Source organism: Nothoprocta perdicaria, unplaced genomic scaffold, assembly GCF_003342845.1.
Source record: "Nothoprocta perdicaria isolate Ctin4 unplaced genomic scaffold, notPer1 scaffold_192, whole genome shotgun sequence".
In the NCBI taxonomy this organism is placed as follows: domain Eukaryota; kingdom Metazoa; phylum Chordata; class Aves; order Tinamiformes; family Tinamidae; genus Nothoprocta; species Nothoprocta perdicaria.
The window spans coordinates 20548-44306 of record NW_020455116.1 but is presented as its reverse complement, the minus strand read 5'-3'; the positions used below and the strand labels follow the sequence as shown (position 1 = coordinate 44306).

General features: G+C 41.4%; 1 protein-coding gene across 1 annotated transcript in view; it reads left to right on the top strand.

The window, feature by feature from the left end:
* The first annotated feature begins 206 nt into the window (after positions 1-206).
* Positions 207-23759, top strand: part of LANCL2 (LanC like 2) — a 27749-nt gene continuing 4196 nt past the window's right edge. Inside the window, exons 1-7 of the mRNA XM_026037198.1 lie at positions 207-401; positions 10542-10659; positions 12748-12955; positions 14705-14852; positions 15346-15492; positions 18438-18620; positions 20642-20818. Of these exons, the coding sequence (XP_025892983.1) occupies positions 207-401; positions 10542-10659; positions 12748-12955; positions 14705-14852; positions 15346-15492; positions 18438-18620; positions 20642-20818 (1176 nt within the window). The remainder of the gene's footprint in view (positions 402-10541; positions 10660-12747; positions 12956-14704; positions 14853-15345; positions 15493-18437; positions 18621-20641; positions 20819-23759) is intronic.

Genomic DNA, 23759 nt, shown 5'->3' with positions numbered 1-23759 from the left:
GAGGAGGAGGCCGGCGGCTCGCACGGTGCCAGCCAGCCGGGCCTCCGCAAGCAGGGCGCCGGCCGCCCCCATGTGCCGCTCGGCGGCCCTGGCCAGCGGGCAGCTGGCGGCGGCGGCGCTCGCGTTGCCGTAATTGGCGGCGCCGCGGGGTGGAGTGTGTCCCCAGCGGCTCGCCGTGCGCGGAGGCGGGCCGGGGGGCGGCTGCCATGGGAGAGAGCATGTCCAAGAGGCTGAGGCTGCAGCTGGGCGCTGAGGCGGAGATGGAGGAGCGTGCCTTCGCCAACCCCTTCCCGGACTACCCGGCGCACGGCGCCGGCGCCGCCAGCGGCGCGGAGGCGCCGCGGGACAGGGCGTCCCTCGCCCCGCAGGAGGAGCCCTTCCCTTTCGGCGCCGACGGGAAGGTGAGTGCCGGGCGGCCGCGGCTGGGCCCGCGCGGGCTCGGCCGGGAGGCGGGAAGGCCGCAGGCCGGGGCGCTGCCTCGGGCTCCCGCCCCGGGCCCGGCAGCCGCAGGTTGCCCCTCGGCCTCGCTCGGTGGTGCTCGCTCCGTCTGGGCTGCCCCCGGGAGCCGTGTCCACTGTCCCGGCGGTGGCCTCGCGGCCGAAATGGTCACGGTAAGACAGGGAGAGGGCACTTGAGTGCTCCCCAGGGGAAAGGCTGGGTGAGGGTATGTGCAGGGAGGAGCTTGTGTTTGAAAAACTACGACTTTGAATCTGATGAAAAACTGYATTAGTGTTTTTTTTTTCTTTAAGGAGTGTAAGTGGATGCAAGGCCAGAAAGGTAGCACAGCTGCCTTGGAAATTATTGCCGTGTTTCTGTAGCACCACTTGCAACTTGTCTGAGTCTTACCAGTGAAAGCGTGCAGAGATGCACTCCTCATTCCCTCCCAGCCACCTTCCCTGCAGTGCTTCAGCTAGTGCTGCTATTAGARAAGATGGTGTTTTTAGAGAAGATGCCACCTTGAAAGGGTGGCAGCAGCAGCCACGCTTTATGTGATGCTAGACCGTCTTGTTCAGTAGTGACATTAGGGTGTCATACCAAATACAAGAATTGCTTTTGGAAAGCTTTGTAGAGTCCATGTGTGTTATTTGAGTTGAGGGGCATACTTAGCAGAAGGTTTGGACTAGCAGATCTGTCCAGTGGCTCTAATCACAAGAAGTGACTGCTCGCGATTGCCTGTTCTCCTTATGCTTTTGTCACCTCGTAGTTTTGGAGAGCTGTTATGCTCCTCAAAATGTGTCTTACAGTTTAAACGCAGAACCTGTTGTGTTCTGTTATCACACAGGTTGATTTTAATTGTGGATCTTTTGTGTTTTCAGTCCTGCTTTCAGCCCTTGGATGGTCTTTCAGTACTGGTGGACTGCTCTGTGCTGCATCACTGTCTTTTAGATGAAAAATACTGCATGGTGACATTGCAAGAAGCACAAATGCACTAGATGCAGAACAAACTTTTCCAACTTGCTTGTGTCGTTAGGTGAATAAAGGAAAGCTGTAATTTCAACTCTGTGTTTTCCTGCCTGTTATTATAAGTTATTATCTTTCTTAAAACGTGGAACAGTGATAGAAGTGCCCAACTGCAAGAGCAACATTCATCTAACAGCATAAATTCTTCATCCTGAAATATGTAAAACAATATTAATTGACATTTACGGTGAGGCAGATGAGAGTATAAACTTCAGTTGAGACTGAAGTTTATAAAGCTGGGTGCTAGGCAGAATCTGAAAAAAAATMTTTGTGGGATGGATATTTTACTATTATGGCAAATTGATGCTGTGAAAAGATGAATCTGACACTTGAAAAGGGTGAAAAAATAGGGCAGATTTGGAAGTAAAATCTGACTTTTTTTTTTTTTATGAATATCCTTAGTAGTTTAGTCTGTCTTCATAAATATAAATTGTTGTGAAAGGGAATTGTAGTTTCTTTTTTTCATTTTTATCTGGTGTAGTATATAGAAGGATAGTGAGTATGATGAGGCAGAGGGGACATGACAGACTAGCTTCAGCTATATGTTGTTAAATTAGGATAAACATAACCAAGATGCCGCCTTCTAAAGCTTTATGTAGGCAAATGTGTCTTACCATATACCTGGAATACATAGTTTTTATAACCATAGCTTACGTACTTTGTTTTTTAAATATGCCTTCACTTATTGCTGATTTAGCTTGACAAGATCTATAGGCCTTTGAGAAGAGTGAGAGCAAGTCTCAGGAAAAGCTGAACCTCTTTGTACAAAAAATTTTGGAGACTACCCACTGTACTGCAGCATAGTTTGTCTGACATGTCAGATCTAGTTCTTAAAGGAATCCAAATTCAGAACTAAATGACATTTGCCAGTCATAGAACTGAAATGAGTGCTAGAGCTTAGATCAATTAATTTCTAGGCCTAGATTTGTGTTAGAAAGGTGTGTTCTCCTCTGATGTTAGAGGTGTATGCTATTTTATAGTGTATGCTATTTTTTTCTGAATCATCAGTGTCTGTCATTTCTTACTATTATGTGGCCGTTGGCAACTAGATGAGCAGCTTTATATTAAAAAAAAATACATATCTGCGCACCTCTTTATCTGTGTATTTGATAAGAGGTGGTTTCTGGGCTTTGTTGAATTCCAAAATATGAAGTGAAGCTCTTCTCGAAAAACAAGCCTTATTGTGTACTCAGTAAAAGCAGTATAACCACAGCAACTTTCAATAGGCTTTCTCTGAATTTTTCCAACTCTGCATGTCATTGAAGAAAGATCTGAACTTAGGTTTTCTTTTGTGTCTCCATCGGTGGAAACTCAACTATTATCCTACATAGTTCTGGGCTAGAATGTGAAGAGAAGTATATCTGTGCATATTTGTGTTGCTGGCATCATGTACATGTTGTCAGGCCTAATATTACCCTCATTTCTTTCATTTTTGCACTTGAGAGGCTCCTGTTCTATCAAACAAATTCTTGCCTGGCTGAAACCCTACTGAAGATAAAAGGACATTACACAGGTTTGGGAGTCTGTTGGTTCTGTTAAGTACTCTATACAGTAACTTAAATCTAAAAAATGAAGACAGATTTCGGGAGCCCTCACTACATTCCATTTTTTTTTCTTCCCATCTGCTGCTATGTGGAATGGTGAGAACTGTGTGACTCACGCAATGACAGCTAAAACTGTAAAGGGGTCTGCTGTTGTCATGGAAAGCAATGCATTATTAATTCCTCCATTTGATTTCATAAGCTGCCACAATTGCCATCTAAAATTCAAGTTACTGTCTGAAATGTGAGACAATTGGGGCAAAGCACTGCATATACAAGTGGGTGTTTGTATGCATAAGATAGAACACAGGAAACAATAATGTATGGGAACAGGAGAAAAACAATCAAGATCTTGTCCTGCYAATTTGCCTTTGTATAACCAGGTGCAGTAAATGCTGCAGTTCTCCAGGTGAGYTGTGATCATTTAACTGAAATAGACTTTTCCTTTCTTGGATTTCTTTGCTTGAAAAATATTGCGGACTTGAATCTCTTCTATATCGTGTTTGAGAAAGCTGAAGATAATAATTCATCAATTAGTAAAAATGGTAGGTAAATAAGAAGCATAAGTATGACTTAAAATATATCTTTTTTTAAACATGATTGAATCTTTCAGTTAAATAAGTATATACTCYGCAGCCCTTTTCCTTTTGTTGTGGTCCTTAGTTTTAAGAAGAACCTACACATGTTATCTTGGAGTGCTTTTAAAAATGTTGAGGGTTCAGAAGAATGAATAGATGGCTATAAATTCAGGAGAAAAAAAAGCATATTCCCCAGTTAATGAAAAAAATGAAATAAAGTGTTTTTTTTTTTTAAGGTGTTTATTGGGGAGAGTAATAATATTTCAAAGCAAATGTTCTTTATATGTTTTCCCTAGCATTATAGGAGACTATAGTTATAAACTCACCTCTTCTTAAGCATGGCATTTTTAGGGCATTGCCCAGTGCAGGTTGGGAACTTAGAGTCATTCTTCTGAGCAGTGTTGTGTTTTGCTCTCACTTAAAAGCAGAGATAGCCAGTTTTCCCGATTCAGAAGCCATTTATTGAAACCTTAGCATGGCACAAAGCTACACAACAGGCAATTCCTTGGGAATGGAAAGGATGGGGAAGGCTCTCCAGGGAGAGGAGATGGGTTTGTGGCCTGTTAGTGTCRGTCTTGGATTACTCTACATCCTCCGACTCCCTGTAGCTGTGTGATTGAACGTGTCAAATAGCCAGGCGTGATTTGAAAGCCGCATTCAAGCTCTCAGCCCYGATGCGACTTGCGAACCACAGAGAAGCAGTCTTACCTGATGATCCATGCCTGCATGGATGGTGTTTCCATGCAAGAACTGCATGGCTGCCCAGACCTCATGGCAGCGCATATCTGAATCCTCAATTTAAGATTGCTTGGATTATTTGTGAAATCACAGTGCTCTTTGACAGTACTAGGCTGGATTCAGACTTTATGATAATCATCAGCAAGCCCAATTRGTGATTTCTTATAAAGCTTATTAAGAAAGACTTGTCCTTTCTGACTTAATGTTTAAGGGTATTAGTAAAAGTCTGTGTGTTTTTACAAATGTACATAGTGTACTTCATTAGGTTTTGCAGACAAGTCCTTGGAGGGAACCTGTTTGAACGCTCTTAATGCTTAAAGGACAAAGGCCACTGCTTTATTGGGATAAGGCATACTTAATTAGAATAGCTTTGGGGTGGTTTAATGGTGCTCGGTTTCTTGGAGTTCTCTTGATAATGTTAAGGTTCTCTTGATCTTGTTAATGTGGATCATTCCTTTGAGTGGCTTTTTAGTCTTCTTTTCCTTATAAAATATGCAAAAAAAACCCAAAACATGAGTCTTAAGTTCTTTCCCATTGCCTTGTAGACTTCAGGACAATGAAGAATATTTTCTGTATTTAATGGGTTGAGTAGCTGGACGTTTGAGGAGTCTCACTGAGAGCACCAAGATCTCTCTCTCTCTCTCTTCTGGGGCTGATTCTACAACCACCAATGTTAATAGACATCGTATCACCCATTGCACCAAAGGCTGCCAGGCCAGTAAATGTTTTTTTCCTGCTTTGCATGCTGATGGTGTTGTAGGATAGGGTAGTGGCATTTCTGGATATTCCCACTTTTTTGGGAAGAGTTTTTTTTTTTTTTTTTCCTCTTTAAAATTTAAAGACTCTTTAAAATGTCCCCACTAAGGTGGATGCCTTTATGTAGTGAATAAATTTGAATCTTAGTAACACCAGACTTTGATTTTTTTCTTACATTCCAAGAAATAGCACTTAAGTGTTAGGCTTCCTGGAGGATGAGTGTGTTTTCTGATGCCCTCTTGCTTTGTCAGTCTCTGTTTTAAAAAACACGGGATAATGTTCTGTTGCACCTGTAAATTATGTTTCTTTTTTCTTTCTTTTTCTTTATCCATAAGCTGAAGCTTTCTGGTGACTGTTTATGATGGTCTAAATCTTTGGCTTTCTTTTGCAACGTTATCAATGAGACAAATAGCTTCTTGTAAAGCTCGAGGTATTAGAAGCCAAGTCCTATTGCCAGCATGCCTTAAACACTTCTTTCTGCAACAAGTTCAGGTACTTACATCTGTCCTTTCTTAGCTATTTTTTCTAGCTATATTTTTGCACACTCTCTTCTCATCGAAGATAGGGTAATATGGCGCTTAAAGCCTTTTCCTCATGATTTCAAGTTGTTTATAAAGTATGTGATCTTACTGAACTGGCATTGATTTCTGGAAGGGGCTGATCAAGTAGAAGCAGATGCCTGTCATCAGCTGGTTAAGTGGCTTAGTGATGATAATTCTTATTATCTGGTATTCTTAAAAAAAAAAAAAAAAAAGGCAAAAACTGCTTTCAGGGCTGTAACAGTCTTTTGATTTGGGAAGGAACAAAGTATTGCTTGTTTTGCTGTATAAAAAGGTGGATCACTTATTCACTCTTCTTGTTGGATTCTACATTTGGAATCCTGTTGTTGTTCCTTCCCATCTGCTCTTGCTGTGTGGAGAGGAATTTCGTCCTACTTCAATAAATCTATGCTCCAGAGCCTAGTGTGTGAAACCTTGGCTCCCCTAGAGTCAGTGGCAAACTTCCCATTGATTTCAGCAAGGATGGGATTTCATGTTTCAGTAGAGCTATGGGTTTTTTTTCCTCTCTGTTTTCCCTTACCAATATCTGTTGTTTTCCTTTCCTAATCTTCTATTTAAATTGGATTTTTTTTTCCTTAGTAAAGTGCTAACTGTAGCTTTATTTTCTTCTTTCTGAAATACAGAGAACATGTCACAAAACCATGGAAGAAAACCATCAGGAAAACAGAAAGCAAGCCTCTTACATATTCTGCACGTCACCAACATTAAAGTCACTTCTCTCTGAAAATCTCTCTTCTTAACCTGATTGGAGCTAAGATAAAATAAAAATCTATTTTCCTTGTTTTATAGGTAGTGTTATGTAGATCATCTGCTTGCTGCTTCTGTATAATCAATTACTTCCTCATTCAGTTTAGCTTTGCACATAGCATCACTCCTAGAACAGCTAAGGAGATAAAATAGAAAAGCATAATGGTAAAATAGTATTAATTGAAAAACTGCTGTTGCTTTTGGAGCTGATAATAAAAAGGACTGATAATTTGGCAGCTGTTAAAGAATTTGAATGAAGGTGTCCATTCTCTTGCCATGAGTCTGTGCAAGCTACTTACCAGAGAAGTGTTTGGATGCAAATAAATCACGAGTATTTTTGAAAAACATATTGTTTTATAAGTATGTCTGGAATAAACAAAGGAAATAGCTTATTATTTGTGTGTCAAACAAGTGATTACTTCCAAGCACAACAGAAACAGAAATGCCATGAAGTGTTTCAGTTGCTTTTTTAGACTTAGGTAACTGGTGTGATATYTGGACTCAATGTGCATCTCTGAGTTTTCAAGTAAAGACTTTTCTCAAATTTTTGCCTAAAATCGTGATATATATATATAGCTGCTTGTGGCCTACCTTGCTGCTGGTGCTGGTTTGTTGTAAAATCAGAACTTTAAAGCTGGGTAGGAGAAGCAGTTCAGTTAATACTGATAGTTTATAGTAACATCAACTGAAAGTGAAATATGCATTTCTTTCAGGAGATTGGTTTAGTGCTGATTTTTTTTTTCTTTAAAAAAAATTGTCCTTCTAGGAGGTCTGCAAATGAGAGAAAGCAGATAGGGAAAATGTTGTCCTTGTTAGCAATACCTAATCTGGACATCTTGTCATTGGTGCCGAAGATAAATGGTATGATATACGCTCATATTCTTTATAATGTCATTGCTTATAATTTCATTGCCTTTAAAAGACCTTGGAGGGTGACAGAGGTTTGTCCAGTGCGCATGCTAGCTCACTGCAGTTGAAAAAATAAAAATGTTGCAATTTGAATAAGTCACAAAACATGTAATTTGCAAACACAACACAGTCATATTTTTCTGCACTGCTTCTGTTTTATGCTGATAATGAGCCTTTCTTACAGTGATCAGTGACATGACAGGAGGTTTTGCTGGCTGGGCTTTCTTGAAGCATTGGCTGTCTCTGGGATTAGTTTCCGGTTTTGTGCTTTGCTGACCTAAAACTGAGTGGTGATTGTGATGGCAGAGTTTGTTGGTTTTTTTTCCCCAGCAGCACAGGAGTAAGGCAGCATTTGATTGTATGAGAGAGCCATTCCTGCTTCTGAAAAGATATTCTCCATCCACTTTTATGACCCAGTTTGTTGTGAACCAGGAGTAAATGTGTTACCAGAGAACAGAGATTCAGGCCTCTTGGCTTTTGCTGTTTCCTGACAGGACTGGCAATAATAAGAATCACCTGCATAGAAGGCTGGATGCCAGCTGGAATCATCGTCATGAAATGAATATGCTTCTCATGAAAATCAATCTGCACTTGACACAAATTAGGGTGCTTTATGCTCAGCTGTAATGGTACTGTAAGATTTCTTGAAGGAGGCTTATGCATTTTATAAACCCACCTTTCAACATTCATTTCTTCATTTAATTAATTCCTGGTGCATGTAAATATTTGTTATAAGCTTATAGCGGAATCTTGCCAAAATAACTGTGACACCACTGTGTCGTTAACRCTTCAGAACAACCCAAAGAAAGGAAGCAGTGAAGGAGAAGTAGGTATTTGGGAGGAACTTTGCCTCTGTTTCTAAGGGACTGAGGTTCCAAGGCAGAACCCGGGTGTCTGGATGTCCTAGTTCTTCTCTCCATCCTCTAAATAACTTGATCTGTATTTGCTAAAAGGTATCCTGATTTGGTAACAGCAGGTGTGTTGTCAGAACAAGAAGCTAACTGGTGGGCTTGCCATGTGCAATAAGCAAATAGTCTGCTAGTGTAAAGCCTTTGCTTGCTCCTTTGGTCTGGCAATGGAGCCCAAGTGCAGCAGGGCTGATTTCCTCCTGCTGTATTGCCGTATGCCTCGACTTTGGCTTAACTGGCATTTGGAGGAGGGGAGCCCTGCCCTCAGGAGAGGTTTACCTTTGTGTTAAGACTCGATTAAACTTTTTAAAAAGACCAATATGCATGATGGTTTTGTGTTTAAATGATACTATGCTAAGATCAAAGAGTAGATGTGAGATRCTTGCGGTGTTTGCTTGCTACTTCTAGCTGTTGAAGGCCAAGGTGAGCTGGTGTTACAGCACATTCCTAGGAGAGATTAGTGGTAGGTGTGTGACATGAAATAATGATAGGACTTCTCTCTCCTCCTGAGTTATAAAATGGATTTAAGCTTTTGACCCTGGAATCCTCTGAGTGTCTCGGAGGACTTGTATAATTCTTGTTACCTTTCTGAGACCTCTAGAGTGGACGTTTGAATTCACCAATTATTATTGAAATGACACTCTGAAGAGGAGTACAAAATGTGATGTATTTTGAACATCAGTTGTACAGTGGCATTCAGGACTTGTCTTTTAGCTGAAACCCTCTCCTTTTTGGTATATGTTTTAATCAAGCAGGAACTTGCCTTTCTGATCAGTTAATTTCTCCTTTCCTGGTAGAGAACCATAAATATAGGTGTTTTTAATATCAAACTATGCTTTCACCAGTCCGCTTTGTTCCAGCAGTCATTTGAGAGCAGATCGGGGAAGCAAATAGTAGAATAAAGAGATGAAGCACTGTTCAAAAATGTATAGCTTTTTCTGAGTGTAAGCTGACAAGCAGCCAGATTGCATAGTGCCAGTTTTCTGGATGGTGGCCATCACATTGTGACCCTTGCCTTTGGAAAGTGAGAAAACTCTGCTGGGTGTCAAGTTCCTGCAACATTTCTCTTTTAACTCTTCTTAGATAACTAAGACATGGATGACAAATGCCGTATACTTGGGGATTTCTGTAACGATGGAAAAAGCACATCCAGGAAATACTTGGGTGGCATAAAGTTTGAGTACGTCTCTTGTTATAGTGATGCAGTTATCTGGTAATGATAAAGCTTTTTCAATAGCCTATGAAGGGAAAGGAGAAATTGTTCTTCTCTAGCTCCATTGTGAGTACCTTASTATACAAGCTAACCTCAGGCTTTACTTACCTATTAGAAACTGATACAYATGCATGTTTATGAGCAAGGCTGATTAGTAATTGGTACTCTTCAGAGAGCATTTTTGAATGTTGTATCTGAAGTTCCCATTGAAAATGTAAAACTGGTTCTGTGAATGGCTTCATACATGACCTTTGCTATGGAAGTTACTAAGACAATAAATTTTAGTTAATTGACTATTTTCACAGTCTTGCGGGAATAATCAGTAAGGTGTTTTGGTAAATACTACTCCTAATGAGAGAGAAATGTTGGTCAAAAAAAAATCCTGAATTGTATTTGTCTACTTCATCTTTGTAAACTTTTTGGTCAAAAATAGAAACAAGAAATGAATATCATCGAAGATTTGTTCAACTTGGTGCTGAAGGGCAAATGCATTAGTGGAAACTGCCAAACTCCCATTATTCGCCATCTTTGCATGTAGCTCATTGGTTTGGCTGGTTGGCACACAGCCGTTCGCTGATACTGCATTTCACAACCTCCTCTCTCAGGCATGATTGTACTGATAGGATTTGGGGCAGAGGAAGGAGCAGGGAGTGAAAGATGTTTTGCAGGTGTTTAGAGACTTGAGAGCAGGCAGCATTACACAGGGTTTGTAGGTTCAGTGAGCTGCGCTCGCACAAAGCACGATGCTGGTGCGAGGCCCTGAACAGGGTATTGGCCCATGGAGGGGCAGCAGGAGCACATCAGGCTTTTTCCTTTTATTGGCTTACTACATTAAAAGCCTGAAATGTGCAAACCAGTACATAACAACTGCATACTGTCTCTGTGTCTGGACTTCATATGACTTMAGGCCATGTATATATTAATAACTTAGTCCAGTATGGAACCAGATTGTATTAAACCAGGCATACTTGTGATGTGCCACCTAGGCATTGCCAGTTTGCTGGATATAGTATCCATTCCCTCATGTGTTTTGGATTTTGTTTGTTTGTTTTCAAACAAAACAGTGGAACAGTTGGCTTGCATTCTCGAATTTATCCATTCTCTGATTCTGTCCTCTGTTGTGTTTTCAGGTCAGCTCTCAGTTCACAAAACGGATCCAGACAAAAATCAAGGACCTTTTGCAGCAAATGGAGGAGGGACTAAAGACAGCAGATCCACATGACTGCTCCGCCTATACTGGCTGGACTGGTGAGAAAGCTGAAATTTGCACTATGTGTGTTTGCTAAATGGTGTTTTGGTGACCATTGGGGTTGGTTCACAGGAGGAGCTTCTAATATTCTCCCAGGATTTGCATAAGTACTCTGATAACATAGTCATTTGTAGGAGTTGGTTTCTTTTCACTCCGAATGCTTGATCMCTAGTGTCTGTAATGATTTTCATTGACTTCAGTAGATACAGGATTTAGTTATAGGGAGATAAATGGTTTCTGTGTTTGGAACACCTTTGTGTTGTGTTGGGGAGCAGCTAGGAAAAAATCTCCAGGCCTTGCCCATGCTTGGGCATAACTCTGGCTATGGAAATGTAAAATTTCTTTCCTTTCTTGATATTTTGATACAGATGGTGCTGTGGGTGGATGGGTAGGAAAGTTTTACACAACTCAGATTTAAATGATAGATGCATTTTGAGGTCTGAAAATGAGTGGTTGCTAAGTGGATGCGGAGGATCTCAAGCAATGGGCATTTTCACACTGACGTTATAGAACAGCTCCCTGTGAACAGTTTTCTTGGTGACTGACAACTGAAGTTATGGCTGATAAATCGGAGCATGCTAAAAATGAGTCATATGCTAAAAGTAACACAACCCTTGCTAGCTGGAGCAAGAAGACAGATGAGCAAGTACCATTGTCTAATGAGAACAGGGTTTTTCCATCCTATAGAAGGATTGTCAGCTCCATCTGTTTCACATCTTATCCTTTCTTCTTAAGGTTCTGTGGAATTGTCTCTGAATGGAAATACATGGCTTTTTAATAAAATAAATAAAAACATGGCTTTTTAAATATGTGGGGGAAATATTTTCTCCAAMCTCATTCATTGCAACGTTTGCTAGAATATGCAAATCAGAAGGTAGAAACAGGGATGAAAATGGCTGTCCCACTTTTCATGTAGCAAGTCTTAGACAAATTTTATCAGCAGTGAGCAGGCATGACCATTGACCCGTACTCTGTGGAACCTTTTTAAAAATTTGCAGCATGGACTTGGTGTGTAACAAAGACAAAACTCTTTTTACATTCTATCCTGCTTATACATATTTAGACATGCCAGATGCCTTGGAGGAGCCACCTGAAAAGTGTTGCAGAAGGACATGCAGGGAAAACGGGGTGTCACGGCTGCTTTCCAGCCACCCCTTGATCAAACCTGAATATTTACAACTTTATTGGAATTTACAAAAGAGTTTGGAAATCCCAGCCAGGCTTGTTTTCGTGTCGTTGCTTTGAGGGCCTGTGGACCAGGGCAGTAGCTCACAAGTTCCTGTGCTATTGAACTGACCCAAGCGAGCTCTGCAACTCTCCTTTTGGCACCATTCGGAAAAGCCTGTTAATGGCTGGTGCCGAAAACATGATATGTCAGCACCAGGGTTTGTTTGGAAACAAACGTTGGAAATCTATGTTACTGCARTTCCTAGATTTTGTTTCTTGTTTTGAGTGAAAGCTATGTAATGAATTTAATGGAATGAAGCTTGATTTAACCTTCTGGCATTCTCCAAGAGYTCTTGCTTGCTTTCTGGCTTTTACAAACTAGCTTAACGTGCAGAAATTCATAATCTTCTTAAGAAATCCATTTTAGGATTAAAAAGAATTTGGCAAGCTGAATCCAAAAACTCATCAAAAGAGAGTCTTAAAATTTAAGCAGAGAAGAAGAAAAACGTAATGTAATGAATGAATACTGTATAGTTGTTGTACATGGCCATAAACAGGATGGTTTTGGATGTACATGGCCATAAACAGTCTTAAGTTTTTGAGTCTTCAGTGATTTCTGCATTGGACTTCAGTGCCTGTGTCATGAGTTTTCCTCATTCTCTGCATGTTGTGAGTCTAAACTGGGTTTGTCTGATAATGTCAGATTTTTGTCATAATGCGAATTTAAATGAGATCAAGATAGAAGACCTGGTGCTGTCATATTGCATAAATGTGCAATTGGGGCCTTTAATTAGTGTCTTTAAATTTGCCAAATACTTGCTCGCATTTGAGTTGCTGCTTCACAGGCTATAAAGATGAAAACATGATGTATTCGGAGAGAAAAGTAAATGAATCTTTCTCTTTTTATATGATTGTTCCAGGCATTGCCCTTTTATATCTGCAGCTGTACCGTGTCACGAAAAACCAGAGCCACTTGCAGCGAGCTCTTGATTATGTAAAGAGAATCCTTCGCAATCTGAATGGCAGAAGAGTCACTTTTCTCTGTGGCGATGCCGGTCCCTTGGCAGTGGGTGCAGTGGTTTATCACAAGCTGAAAATTGACAATGAATCTAAAGAATGTATCGCCAAGTAAGTGGCTCACAGAGTGGAAGGGAAACCGTGCCGTTCTTGTAAAGCAGCATGCTTGTCATCAGCAGCGTGTAACGTGCGTGTGTGATGCTGACTGGGAAGGCTGGGTCTCAGTTATGGGGTGCACTATAGTGAGTAACGTGTGTGGCAGGGATCTTGAAACACTCCAGTGTGCCACAGTGTTTCATTTTGACAAAACTTTAGTAAAACAGGAGATACTTGCTGGCTGTCAAAGGTGAGGGCTCTAATTAGATTACAGAATGTGAAGGCTAACCTGAAAAAGATCTTACTCCTAAGTATTCTACATGTAAGAGTCATCTTAAAAATAATTCAATTTAGATTTTGAGCCTCCTTGGAGAAGTGACTGTCCTTTTGCAGATACGGAGCTGTCTGCTGTCCAGTCGAGGCTGGATGCACGTGGGAGCCCTGTGCAGTTTGAATACAGCACCAGTAACCCACTTTGAGCAGTCCAGCAACATACCTTGCATTGCTGGAATTTGCACGTTAGCCTCATATCAGCATCTCCGTTCTGGTTTATATTTGGCAATGTAATCAGTCTCTTTCTAATCCAGAATCCTACTGAGATCAATCTCTATTGCCATCTCTGAATATTTCCATTTTGAAAAGGGTGGTATGGTATGTTGGGTTTTTTGAGTGTGTCATTTTGAATGCAGTTGGGAAGGCAGTGTTGCTTGAAGGCATGAATCAGAAGTGTAGCAAAATCAGATTAGGAGCAATAAATCTTACAGTCTAACCTCTGCTTCCTAGCCTCCTAGAAAGTCATTTCTAGGAAGAGGACTGTAAATTATGTTTTTTTGTTGTTGCTGCTGCTGCTGCTGYTGTTCTGTTTCTGTTTACAAACCTGTTCATGATACCAACTGTGTGGGATATTGCAGATGTCAAAATGCAGTCTGTAATGACACTTTTAGCTTTGTGCCTTGTCCAGTTTTGTGTGATCTGAATTAAAAATCTGAGTATTAGAAGTTAATTATAGCTTTTTTAAAATAAAATAATTCCAAGTCCACAGACTAATTCCAAGGAAGGATTAATAACACACAGCTTGCTCTTTTGTGAGTAACTGTTCTCTGATACTAAGCAGTGACTGGGCAAATGAGCCATCTGAGTCAGCGTGTTTGTTCCAGCACTGGTTAATGGTAGCATTTCTGCCAAGTAATGGTTGTTTGGGGAGATTTGGAAATTGAATTTGGTCTTAATCCAGATCATCTTCCTCCTCCCCCCAATTTAAACCATGATCATCTCCATGGTTTCATCTAATTGGATATTGCYTCTGAAAAGATGGGAAGAGACAAGGAGAGGATTGCAGGAAAATTCTCTGCCTGTGCCCATGGTGCAGTGTTAGCTSTAGGTCAGAACTGCCTCTGTCTGGGTTGCCTGAGAGCTGCTGCGTGTGCCTGGGCAGGCCAGCTGGGCTGAGGCTGATTGCAGGGCTTTAGGGATGGGTGTGGGAATTGCTGTGCTGATCTGTCTTTGTTGAGGTGCTGGGAATTTCTGGGAAACACGAAACGGAGTTTGATGTACTCAGCGATTGGTGTCTTGGGTATAAGTTAGAAATTAGAAAATYTATTCCAACAGAAGCTTGCTGAGGCAAGAATCGTACAAAGGTTTGCTTTTAATTCAGAACGATTTCTATTTATGGTGAGATTGGTGACACGTGCAATACACAGTCCAATCTGACCGCAAAGGAAAGTCCTCTTTGCTCTTTCTGTCTACCTCCCTTGTCTCATACAGGCTGTTGCAGCTCCAGAGGACAGTGATAAGCACTGATGCTGAACTGCCAGATGAGCTGCTTTATGGCAGAGCGGGTTACCTCTATGCCTTGCTCTATCTGAATACAGAAATTGGTCCTGACACTGTCCCTCAATCTGCTATCAACGAGGTAAGGATGCTTTTATCTCTCTCGTACCATAGCATTAGTGAGACTGACCTGGAATCGTTCCTTCTCATGAAATAAGGGATTAGGGGAGGAAGCCCAGAGAAGAGAGAGATGTGGAATTGTTATGTCAAATGCTATGGAAGAATTGCAAAAGTGTTCAAATGGAAGGAAAGGGAATACATTGTGGGGAAGATAGGTACTAAAACTAGAGGGGGCAGGTCTGGAAAAAAAGTGGTTGGAAATATTTACAATTCAACATCTATTCTTGCAAATCTAAGTGATTTTTTTAAGTTTTTAGGAAAAGTCCATTTCTGTCTCAACACTGAAGTCTCAAGTGACTTCGTTTGTGTCAAATGATGTTCGAATGACTTGGATATCCTATTGTTGTCGTGGTTTATTGTGGCTTACTTTTTAGTGTAGTTTTGGTCACGATAACTCAAAATCCCCCAAACAAAAGTAAGTGAGATAGAAAGAAGGAGTGTGATCTTTCTCTTAGGTAATAGACTCCATCATTGAGTCAGGGAAGAACTTTTCCAAAGAGGAGCGTAAAACAGACCGCTGCCCTCTGTTGTACCAGTGGCACAGGAAGCAATACGTTGGGGCGGCCCACGGCGTGGCTGGCATCTACTACATGCTCATGCAGGTAAGACACCTCTGTGGGCTGGGGTGAAGCATCACTGTCACATCTCTTCAGCTTTTGGACGTGTGCAGTGTAATGGTGTGCTAGCTGAGGCTCCCACAGTTTGGAGTTGGACACAGAACTGCACTAGCTCTAGTAGCAGAGTAAAGCTGTGACTCATGTTGCACGGCCCAAGGGTGAATGAGGCCTCCCAGCTAAGCAGCAAGGCTCATACAGCTGTCTTTCAGCTAAGGGACATGATTCTCTGCAGATTATTCAGGTATTTTAACAGGGCTTTCTGTTTACATGATTAGAGYACATATGGAGTATGACTCCTGCTCTGCTCTTTCTTTTGTCTTAAATGAGATTTTTCTTCTGTACACCAATAGACCTGTTTATTTTTTTTTTCTCCTGGAAATAGAGTCTTGAGATTCATTAAAAATGATAGCCAAAAGAGTTCCAAAGTTTGTATTGTACCTTCCTCTGATCTTGAAATGTGCTGACAGTTGGTGCATCTCTGTGAATGTTAATTTTCATACAAGCTAACGCAGAATGACTTTTATTCAGGCAGATGGAAGGAATGTATATCTTCACAGCCTAAAGCTATGTACAAGTACTCACTACAGAGGTGACTGAGGTGATATTAGGTGTTGCCACTGCTCAGCCATTCCTCGCTTGTAAAAGACACTGTGTTTGCTCCCCATCCGCTTCAGCTTAGCTCAAAGCGCTTCCAGCAGTAGCTCGGGCTCCCTGGGCTCCTGCTCAGCTCCCTGGGATCTAGGTCTGTGAATCTAGGTCTGTGACTGTTCTGATTTATGTGTTCTTATCTTTAGTTCCCACTTTCCTCAGCTAAGTGGTCTCYTCCCTTCCAGCTACTTCAGCTTTCCTGCTCCATTTTCCATTCACTGGCTTTCCTTGAGTTTCTAAGAAATAGCTGGCCCTCCAAAGAAGCCCCATTAAAGGCGCCATCCTTTATTTTCTCTTCAAGATTGATAACRGAAATAATTATGCAGTGCTTTTGCTTTAAGCGGAAGCTACTCTGTCTATATACATTAAAATGAAAACAATCTTTTTCTTTAAAAATAAGTGCAGCTTTTAAGAATTACCACAGTCATTGTTTATGCAGCATTAGATTACTGTCTTTTCACCGTACATTAAATACTGTGAGTCATGCTGAGTTGAGTCATCTACTGCAGAGGAAAGTGGCATGTAAGAGTCCATCCTTTTTCCCATCCCTCCTTCCCTGTATGAGAATTTTCTRTTTTTCAGCAAAAATGTCAGGAGATGGATTGGTTGGGACTTTTTTTGTGATAAATAAAAATGGGCATCCCACATAGCACTGGGGATGTGAATGCCGCTCACTGACCGCTGTTGCTGTATAGCACTTTAGTGAGGATACACATACTGCCTTGTGTCTACCTCAAAAGGATAGGCACCAGTTYATCTGTCTGCTAAGCTGTGCTTGCCTGGTACAACTCAAGGCTGAGTGGCATTTGTTGCTGCTGCCTGTCTGCCTTGCGTTCTGCCGGAGGGTCCAGTGTAGCATCAAAACCCCCCAAGCAGGGATTCGTCTGAGAGGCTGCTGTGTCTCACAGGCTGGTATTTGAGAGAAGTGATCAGCTCTGGGATGTTTCTCATGAAAAAGTMATCTGTTTTCTGAGGAATGAAGGTTCCTGTTCCACTCATGGAAGTATATAGGTGGGCTTTGTGCTTACCAGTACCAGGATACTGGAAAGTRGGAGGTCAGAAAAGCTCCCTTGGCYGAGGTGAGGAAAAGGCTTATGGTTATTTTGAGTTACTAAAAACGCAGCTATTTAAAGTTGTTCTTTATTTGGCTGTAGGAGTGTGAACTGTAGCAGAGTGCTCACCTATTGAATGCAAATATMCTGCAGTTGGTGGAAAAGAGTAAGATTCTGTGAAGCTGAGTCTACCACAGAGAGAACTCATTAAGAAGCTAAACACTGTTGTCAGTTACTCTAGGCTCCAGTTTCTGCAGTTGTTCCCACAGCTTGCAGGAATTTCAAAAATCATGTCAGCTGGGATAAAAATAAATAATTCTATTATGAAAATACCGTGAAATGGGTTGATAGAGGAATGAGTACCAATTAAGAACAACTTCAGAAGATGGCCCCAATAGACCAGTAGAGGATCCCAGTAAATAGTCAACTTGAAACTTTTAGCTACAGGAGTTTGCAGGTCAGTGGATGTGTTTTTTGACAAGAATGTTAAGTAGACAAAAGTAATGAAGAAAATTCAGAAGAGCACTCTAACGGAGAGATTCACAAAAGTTATTAGTACCTTAAGAGGTAGCTGTTGCTTCTGAAAATATGAAATGGCAATTTCAGAACATAAATGTTTTTACAAAATCGAGTTGTGATTGTCTACGATCTGTCTGCTCTATTCACAGTTGAACATTTATATTCATTTATTGAAATTACTGTTTTACAGTCCATAGCTTCAGGGAGTTTTGTTTATGATGGAAAACTTTATCCTGTGTAAGCCTTTTACCAGATATGGCTCTATACTCTCCCGCATTTATTGGGAAATATGACAGGTTTGTCTGTGCTAGTTATTTTTAAAACAAAATGTGTAACCCAATGTCTTTTAAGTATCTAGTATAACCAACTAAGCTATAAAACCACCTTCCTCCTCTAAGTGCTCTCTCTATTTTAAGGTGTAAATAGAGGCCTGGGAGTCTTGGAAGCTGTGTTCTCTTCTCGGTTCTTCCACAGTCTTTCTGTGTCACATAAAGRAAACCAACTAACAACTTATGACCCCAATTTCTTTATTTCTCCAGGAGCTGTAACAACATTTTCACATGGGTATTGTGAACAGACGGTAATCTCATCTTGTGTAAAGTTATTCAAAGATTTTTGGGTCAGGGGCATGTATGTAGGGTACTTTAAAGTAGATCACAATGGGTGGATGATGTGCTTCTATTTTTTTTTTTTTTTTAATGTTATCTTTAGCCAATTGCAAATGTGGATCAGGAGACCCTGACGGAGCTGGTGAAGCCGAGCATTGACTACGTGCGACATAAAAAGTTCCGGTCAGGGAACTACCCGTCATCGCTGAGCAATGAAACGGACAGACTGGTTCACTGGTGCCACGGTGCCCCTGGAGTCATCCACATGCTCATGCAAGCTTATAAGGTGAATGGTTCTGTATATGTAGACCTCTATTCTTATGCAGAGACCTATGGAGAGGCCTGTTAGATTTGCGAGCCTGCATTTTACATTTTGTCTCAGACTAAATCTTCAAACCAGAACTTTAGGGAAGCCATCTAGAAATCTCAAAATGCTTGTATAGATATGTTTGTAAATCGGTGGGTAAAACTATTTCTCACTGTGTTAGCAGTTGCTAGACTTCACGTTTTCTCGGAAAAGGAGTATGTATTTAAATGCCCTGACACCAGAATCCTGGAGATTCTTGCTAAATAATCTCGTCCATAAATTACTCCATTATTAAGATCCAGTACTTGAGAATTTAATACCAATGTCAGAACAAAGATCCCAGGCCATGGCTGGAGAATAAATATAACCCCTGAGGTAGCACTAGCCTTCTTTTTGCTCCTTTATATCCTGAACTAGACGTGCTCCCTCTCATGTTGTGCATTTCTGATTTGCATGACATTTGAAAATATGCCATTTAATTACCTTTATGTAAATTGATTCCTGCTTTTTGCCAAGCCCTCCTTGGCAGATTTCCTGGTCAGCCTCTGGGTGGGCTGATGAAAAGCAGATTTGGATTGTGAAATAATTATTCTTGCTGCTACCTGAAATATGAGCTGTAAACATCCTACAGTGCTGCTGAATGCAGCAGCAGTAACAGTTGCCTTCTCTTTGGAAGGTGGCTTAACACTGCAGACTTTTGTTTGATCTTGCTTGCCAGTGTGATGCTCTCTCCAGCACAAAATGCTTTGCAGGAGATAAGAGGGAAAGGACCAAGTTCTGTCTGGCAGTCTCCATTCTGTCCTCTTTCTGTATTTAAGATGATGAGGCATGTGCTGCTTTTATTATTCTCTTGAATCTGCTTTGTGAAGAAGTGATAGGAAAAAAAAAMTGGAATGTGTTTTGCTGGGTGTATTCCCAGTAGAGAGACTTGGGACAGCAGAAAACAATGTTTGTCCTGGAAATCAAACGTAGTTGCTGGACCTTTCACACCAAGTGATATGTCTGAGGAGCTGGAATTAAAAGGCAAGCCCTATTCAGAGAGGGACTTTCTTTACAAAAGACTGGTAGATTTAAGATCATGCATGTTAGTTGCTTGTATTATTTCATTGAAGAGCATCACTGCAGAGGATGCTTTGAAGGGCTACGTCTGCAGCAGTGCATCAGTTGCTGTTCTTTTTTTGTCTTATTGGTCTGTAGAGTGACTCAGGCAAAGGAGATCAGAGAGTAGTTTTATAAAGGTGGAAGTGTTTGGTGCTGTTCAGCTAACTGCTGTTTTTATTTTACTCTCTTGATGGGCTCTTCATGCTTTTAGGATGTATTTCAGTTGCAGTACATTTTACAAGGTTGGGTCTTAGCGCAAACTGACTAGTACCTCTAAGTATCTGCAGTAGAAATACTAACCAAGTAATAGAGTGTCCTTTGGGCAGAGGAAAGGGCGCTGTGCTATGCAGAGAGGCATTGCCAGCAYGGAATTGAAGGCTGCAGTGAGCAACTTGCTAGCGCTGGCCAGAAACATCAGGAGCAAAGCCCTTCTGGATCAGATTTGGTGGCTGCTCTTCTGTATTACATTTTCTTGGAGACAAGAATTAGATTTCTATAGCTTAAATCAAATGATAGCATGGTTTGGGAATGGAGATGGAAAAAAAAATAATTAAAAAAAGAGGAGGGGCATGCACCCTTCAAATAGATTGTAGGGTATGTAACTTAAGGTCCTGAAGTTGAGACTTTTTCTTTTGGGCCCTGATTTCAGAAGCAAAAAAATCAGGAAGTTCATTTTCCCCTCCCCTTTCTCTGAAAAGAAAAGAAAAACAAAGAAAMAACTGCAGGAGAAGAAAGGCATTTCTGTAAGGGATGGATTATAAAAACTCAAAAAACCCCCATCCACCTATATGATAAAGCCCATGACAAACCGCAAAACATCACCTAGGTCTACCTTCCTTTCCTTTTCTTTAGTCCTTAACTTATATGCACTCTTCTGTTTKTTGATTTGTATTCCTCAGACCTTCAAGGAAGAAAAATACTTGAAAGATGCTATGGAGTGTAGCGACGTCATCTGGCAGAGGGGCTTACTGAGAAAAGGATATGGGATCTGCCACGGTACTGCTGGCAATGGCTATTCCTTCTTATCTCTCTACAACCTAACTCAGGACAAAAAGTACCTCTACCGAGCTTGCAAGGTGAGCTGGTCTGCACCCCAACCAAGTCATCGCTTCCTTTCACACCCTGGTGCTTGTGTAGACAGAATAAACTGTGATCCAAGTAGATGCTGCATGCTAGTTCTGGAAGTGGTGCATGCCGTTGTGTGCCCTTAACACACACCAGGACTGCTGTACTTACATTGGGTACATGGGCAGCCATGAGTTTTAGTTTGTAGAATATTTGGGGGAAAAACGTGGCTTGCAGCGTTAAAGCGAGGAGGACCTTGAGCACATATTCAGAAGAATAAAGTAGAGCTTGAAAAATAGTCTACTTGAACAAGAGCAGATGAATTCATGTGGCCCTAATTATTCCATTGAGAGATGTGCTCCTGCCCTCAGCTCCTCAAGCAATACTATTGTAGTCTTTTGTAATTATTTGTTTGCAGACTACTGGCTGATTTGGCTTGCAGAGCTCTGAATTGCAGTTATTAGATTGCTCACTTAGGTGTTTTTTTTTTTTTTCCCCATTAATACAAATTGCAGAGAGACACTGTGAATTCTACCAGCAGAAACTTCAGGTTCTGCTGCTCAGCTCTGGCTGGCGGGGAGCAAACAGTCCCCAACAATGGAGGAGGTTTTCTCTGCCTTTGTTCCAGATCTCTYGGGAATTTTCTTCAACTTGCTGTACTGATAACTAGATTTCATATTGCAAACGGATTGCAGTATTTAGCTGTTTCGTATCGTATACCTATATTAGGTAATTAGCTGAGGGCTGTTTAAAAACACCGTAGTGAATTCGAGTGAATTCGAGGCACCTTTGGATGAGCACTGGCCATGAGTACAACTGCTGCACTCATCTCCACTCCTACCTTGGCCCCGTTAGTCAGCAGAGCTTTAAAAACCTTGCTGCTTTTCTCACCCAAGGCACCAAGAGGGTGTTGGTACCCATCCGTACACGTGTAGAACATAACCAGCACTTAGGAGTGCTGCGGGGAGCATGTGACTTGGTGCTACCTGTGCAGCCAGTCCCTGCTGGCATGAGAGCAGTGGCACCATGTAGTGCTTGCGGCTTTCAGCACCCCTGTCAGCCTCTCTCTCKTTTGCTACATTTTGATAATCTTTTGTGGCTCTATGCAGTGTTTGCAGTTCCTCTTGGCATTGAGTTTCTCGCCCATGAGAGCCTGTGAAGTCATAGCCTTGTTCGTAGGGATTCCCTGCTTCCGTGGAGGTGACAGCAGTCACRCTAGTGAGCACCTTCAGCCACCTTGGCTTAGATGGATCAGTCCATGCAGTGAGTTTTCCTCACTGCATACGTCGAAGTGCAGTTCTCGATTGCCATTACTAGAAAAGCTTGAATATTTTCACAGTCCTTGCATTCTTGCAGTTTCCCAGCTAACATTTAAGAATGAGCCTTAGCAAGAAGTATAGGACAGGGAGATCTAGAACTGCAGCTCTGCCTTACAGAGCTAGAGAAAAGACACCAACCCCATCTGAAAGCCAAAGGAGGCAGAGACTCGAGTACATAACTGAAATTATGGCAAGAGGTGGCATCCTGGCTGGAGATTCTTTGCAGGAGGTGCGCACTGTAGCCATGAGTGGAAGTGCATTTGCAGTGGTCTGCATTTTAGCATCTCCAGTTCCGGGCAACCTGCCTGGAAAAAAAGGGAGTTTCCATGGGCAGCCTGGCCTCCGGGTATAACCACTGGTACGTGGTTTGATCCATCTTCCCATTTTGTGGGAAGGTGCTGTGTTATCTATCTAGCTAGCTAGCTATCTATTTATTTATTTTGAAACAGAACTTAGGAGGTCCAAGAGGCTGTTTCTAGACTGCAAGCAAGCTCAACCAGGGTGACAAATGGTGGTAAACACTTTCTTGCTGKATGAGACCTCTTTTTTCTTTTCCCCCCTTGTTTATTAAAGAAATTAGTAGGGCTTACTGGATCTGTGAGAAGCTCAGAACTTTTAAGTGATGATGGTGCTTTCCCTCAGTAGCCTTGGGCATTTTTTTTTTAATTTCTGTAACAGTTCCCAGGCTGGCAATAATAATAAAGGCTGCAATAAGATGGGGATGTTGCAAGAATTAATTATACTTTAGAAACACGTCATAAACATATTCTGTGCTCACATACAAGAGAAGATTACATTGAGGATTAAACCTTAGTTGTAAGAAGTGTACTTGTGAGGGGCCCCAAAATGCTCTGTCATTTCTCAGTAACAGTGCGTACGGCGCTGTCTGTGTGGGTGACTTTTTTTTTGGCTTTTTCCTTTGGCCATTCTCACACACACACCTGCAACCAAAGGAAGAAATCCACYCCACAATAAAAAGGTAAAAAGGATGGAGCAGGGGGAAATGGGGAATGATACCAGCCTTTCTCCTCCTGGTTTTGGGAACGCATTTGTGTGTCAGGTAGAGCTGGAGCCCCCTCTAGTGAGCAGGACAAGGGAAAAGGGGGGAGAGTCCTCTCAGTTCGCGGCTTTGCATGAATCTTGTACCTGTAGCACAGCATTTAAAATAAGCAGAGGTTTGCTTCCAAGCAGAGAAATGTAATAGGAACTTGTGGGCCCGTATATGCTCTGGGGACCCATAACGAAGAATGAGAATTGTTGCTTTTAAATTGATCCAGATGTGGTTTGCAGCTGATGTTTGCMTGGTGTAGCTATTGCAGCAATGTTGATCACTTGTTTTCAAATGGTATTTCATCTTCTGCAGCAAAATATTGAAAGCCATATTGTCAAACTGTATTTCTAATAATTTTTCATAATGCTTGTGGAGAGAAAATAAATAAAGCTAAATAATGGCAGGTGGAGGTTTAATACTGGCGAGTGATGCACAGAAGTGGAAGAAAACAGAAATTGATGCACAGAAGTGGAAGAAAACAGAAATGTAGTTAACAAGTGTAAGTGCTGAGCATATGACTAAGTTAAGCTCTGAGGTAGAGAAGGAGCTAATATTGTAGTAATAGTGATTTTTTTTTTTTTT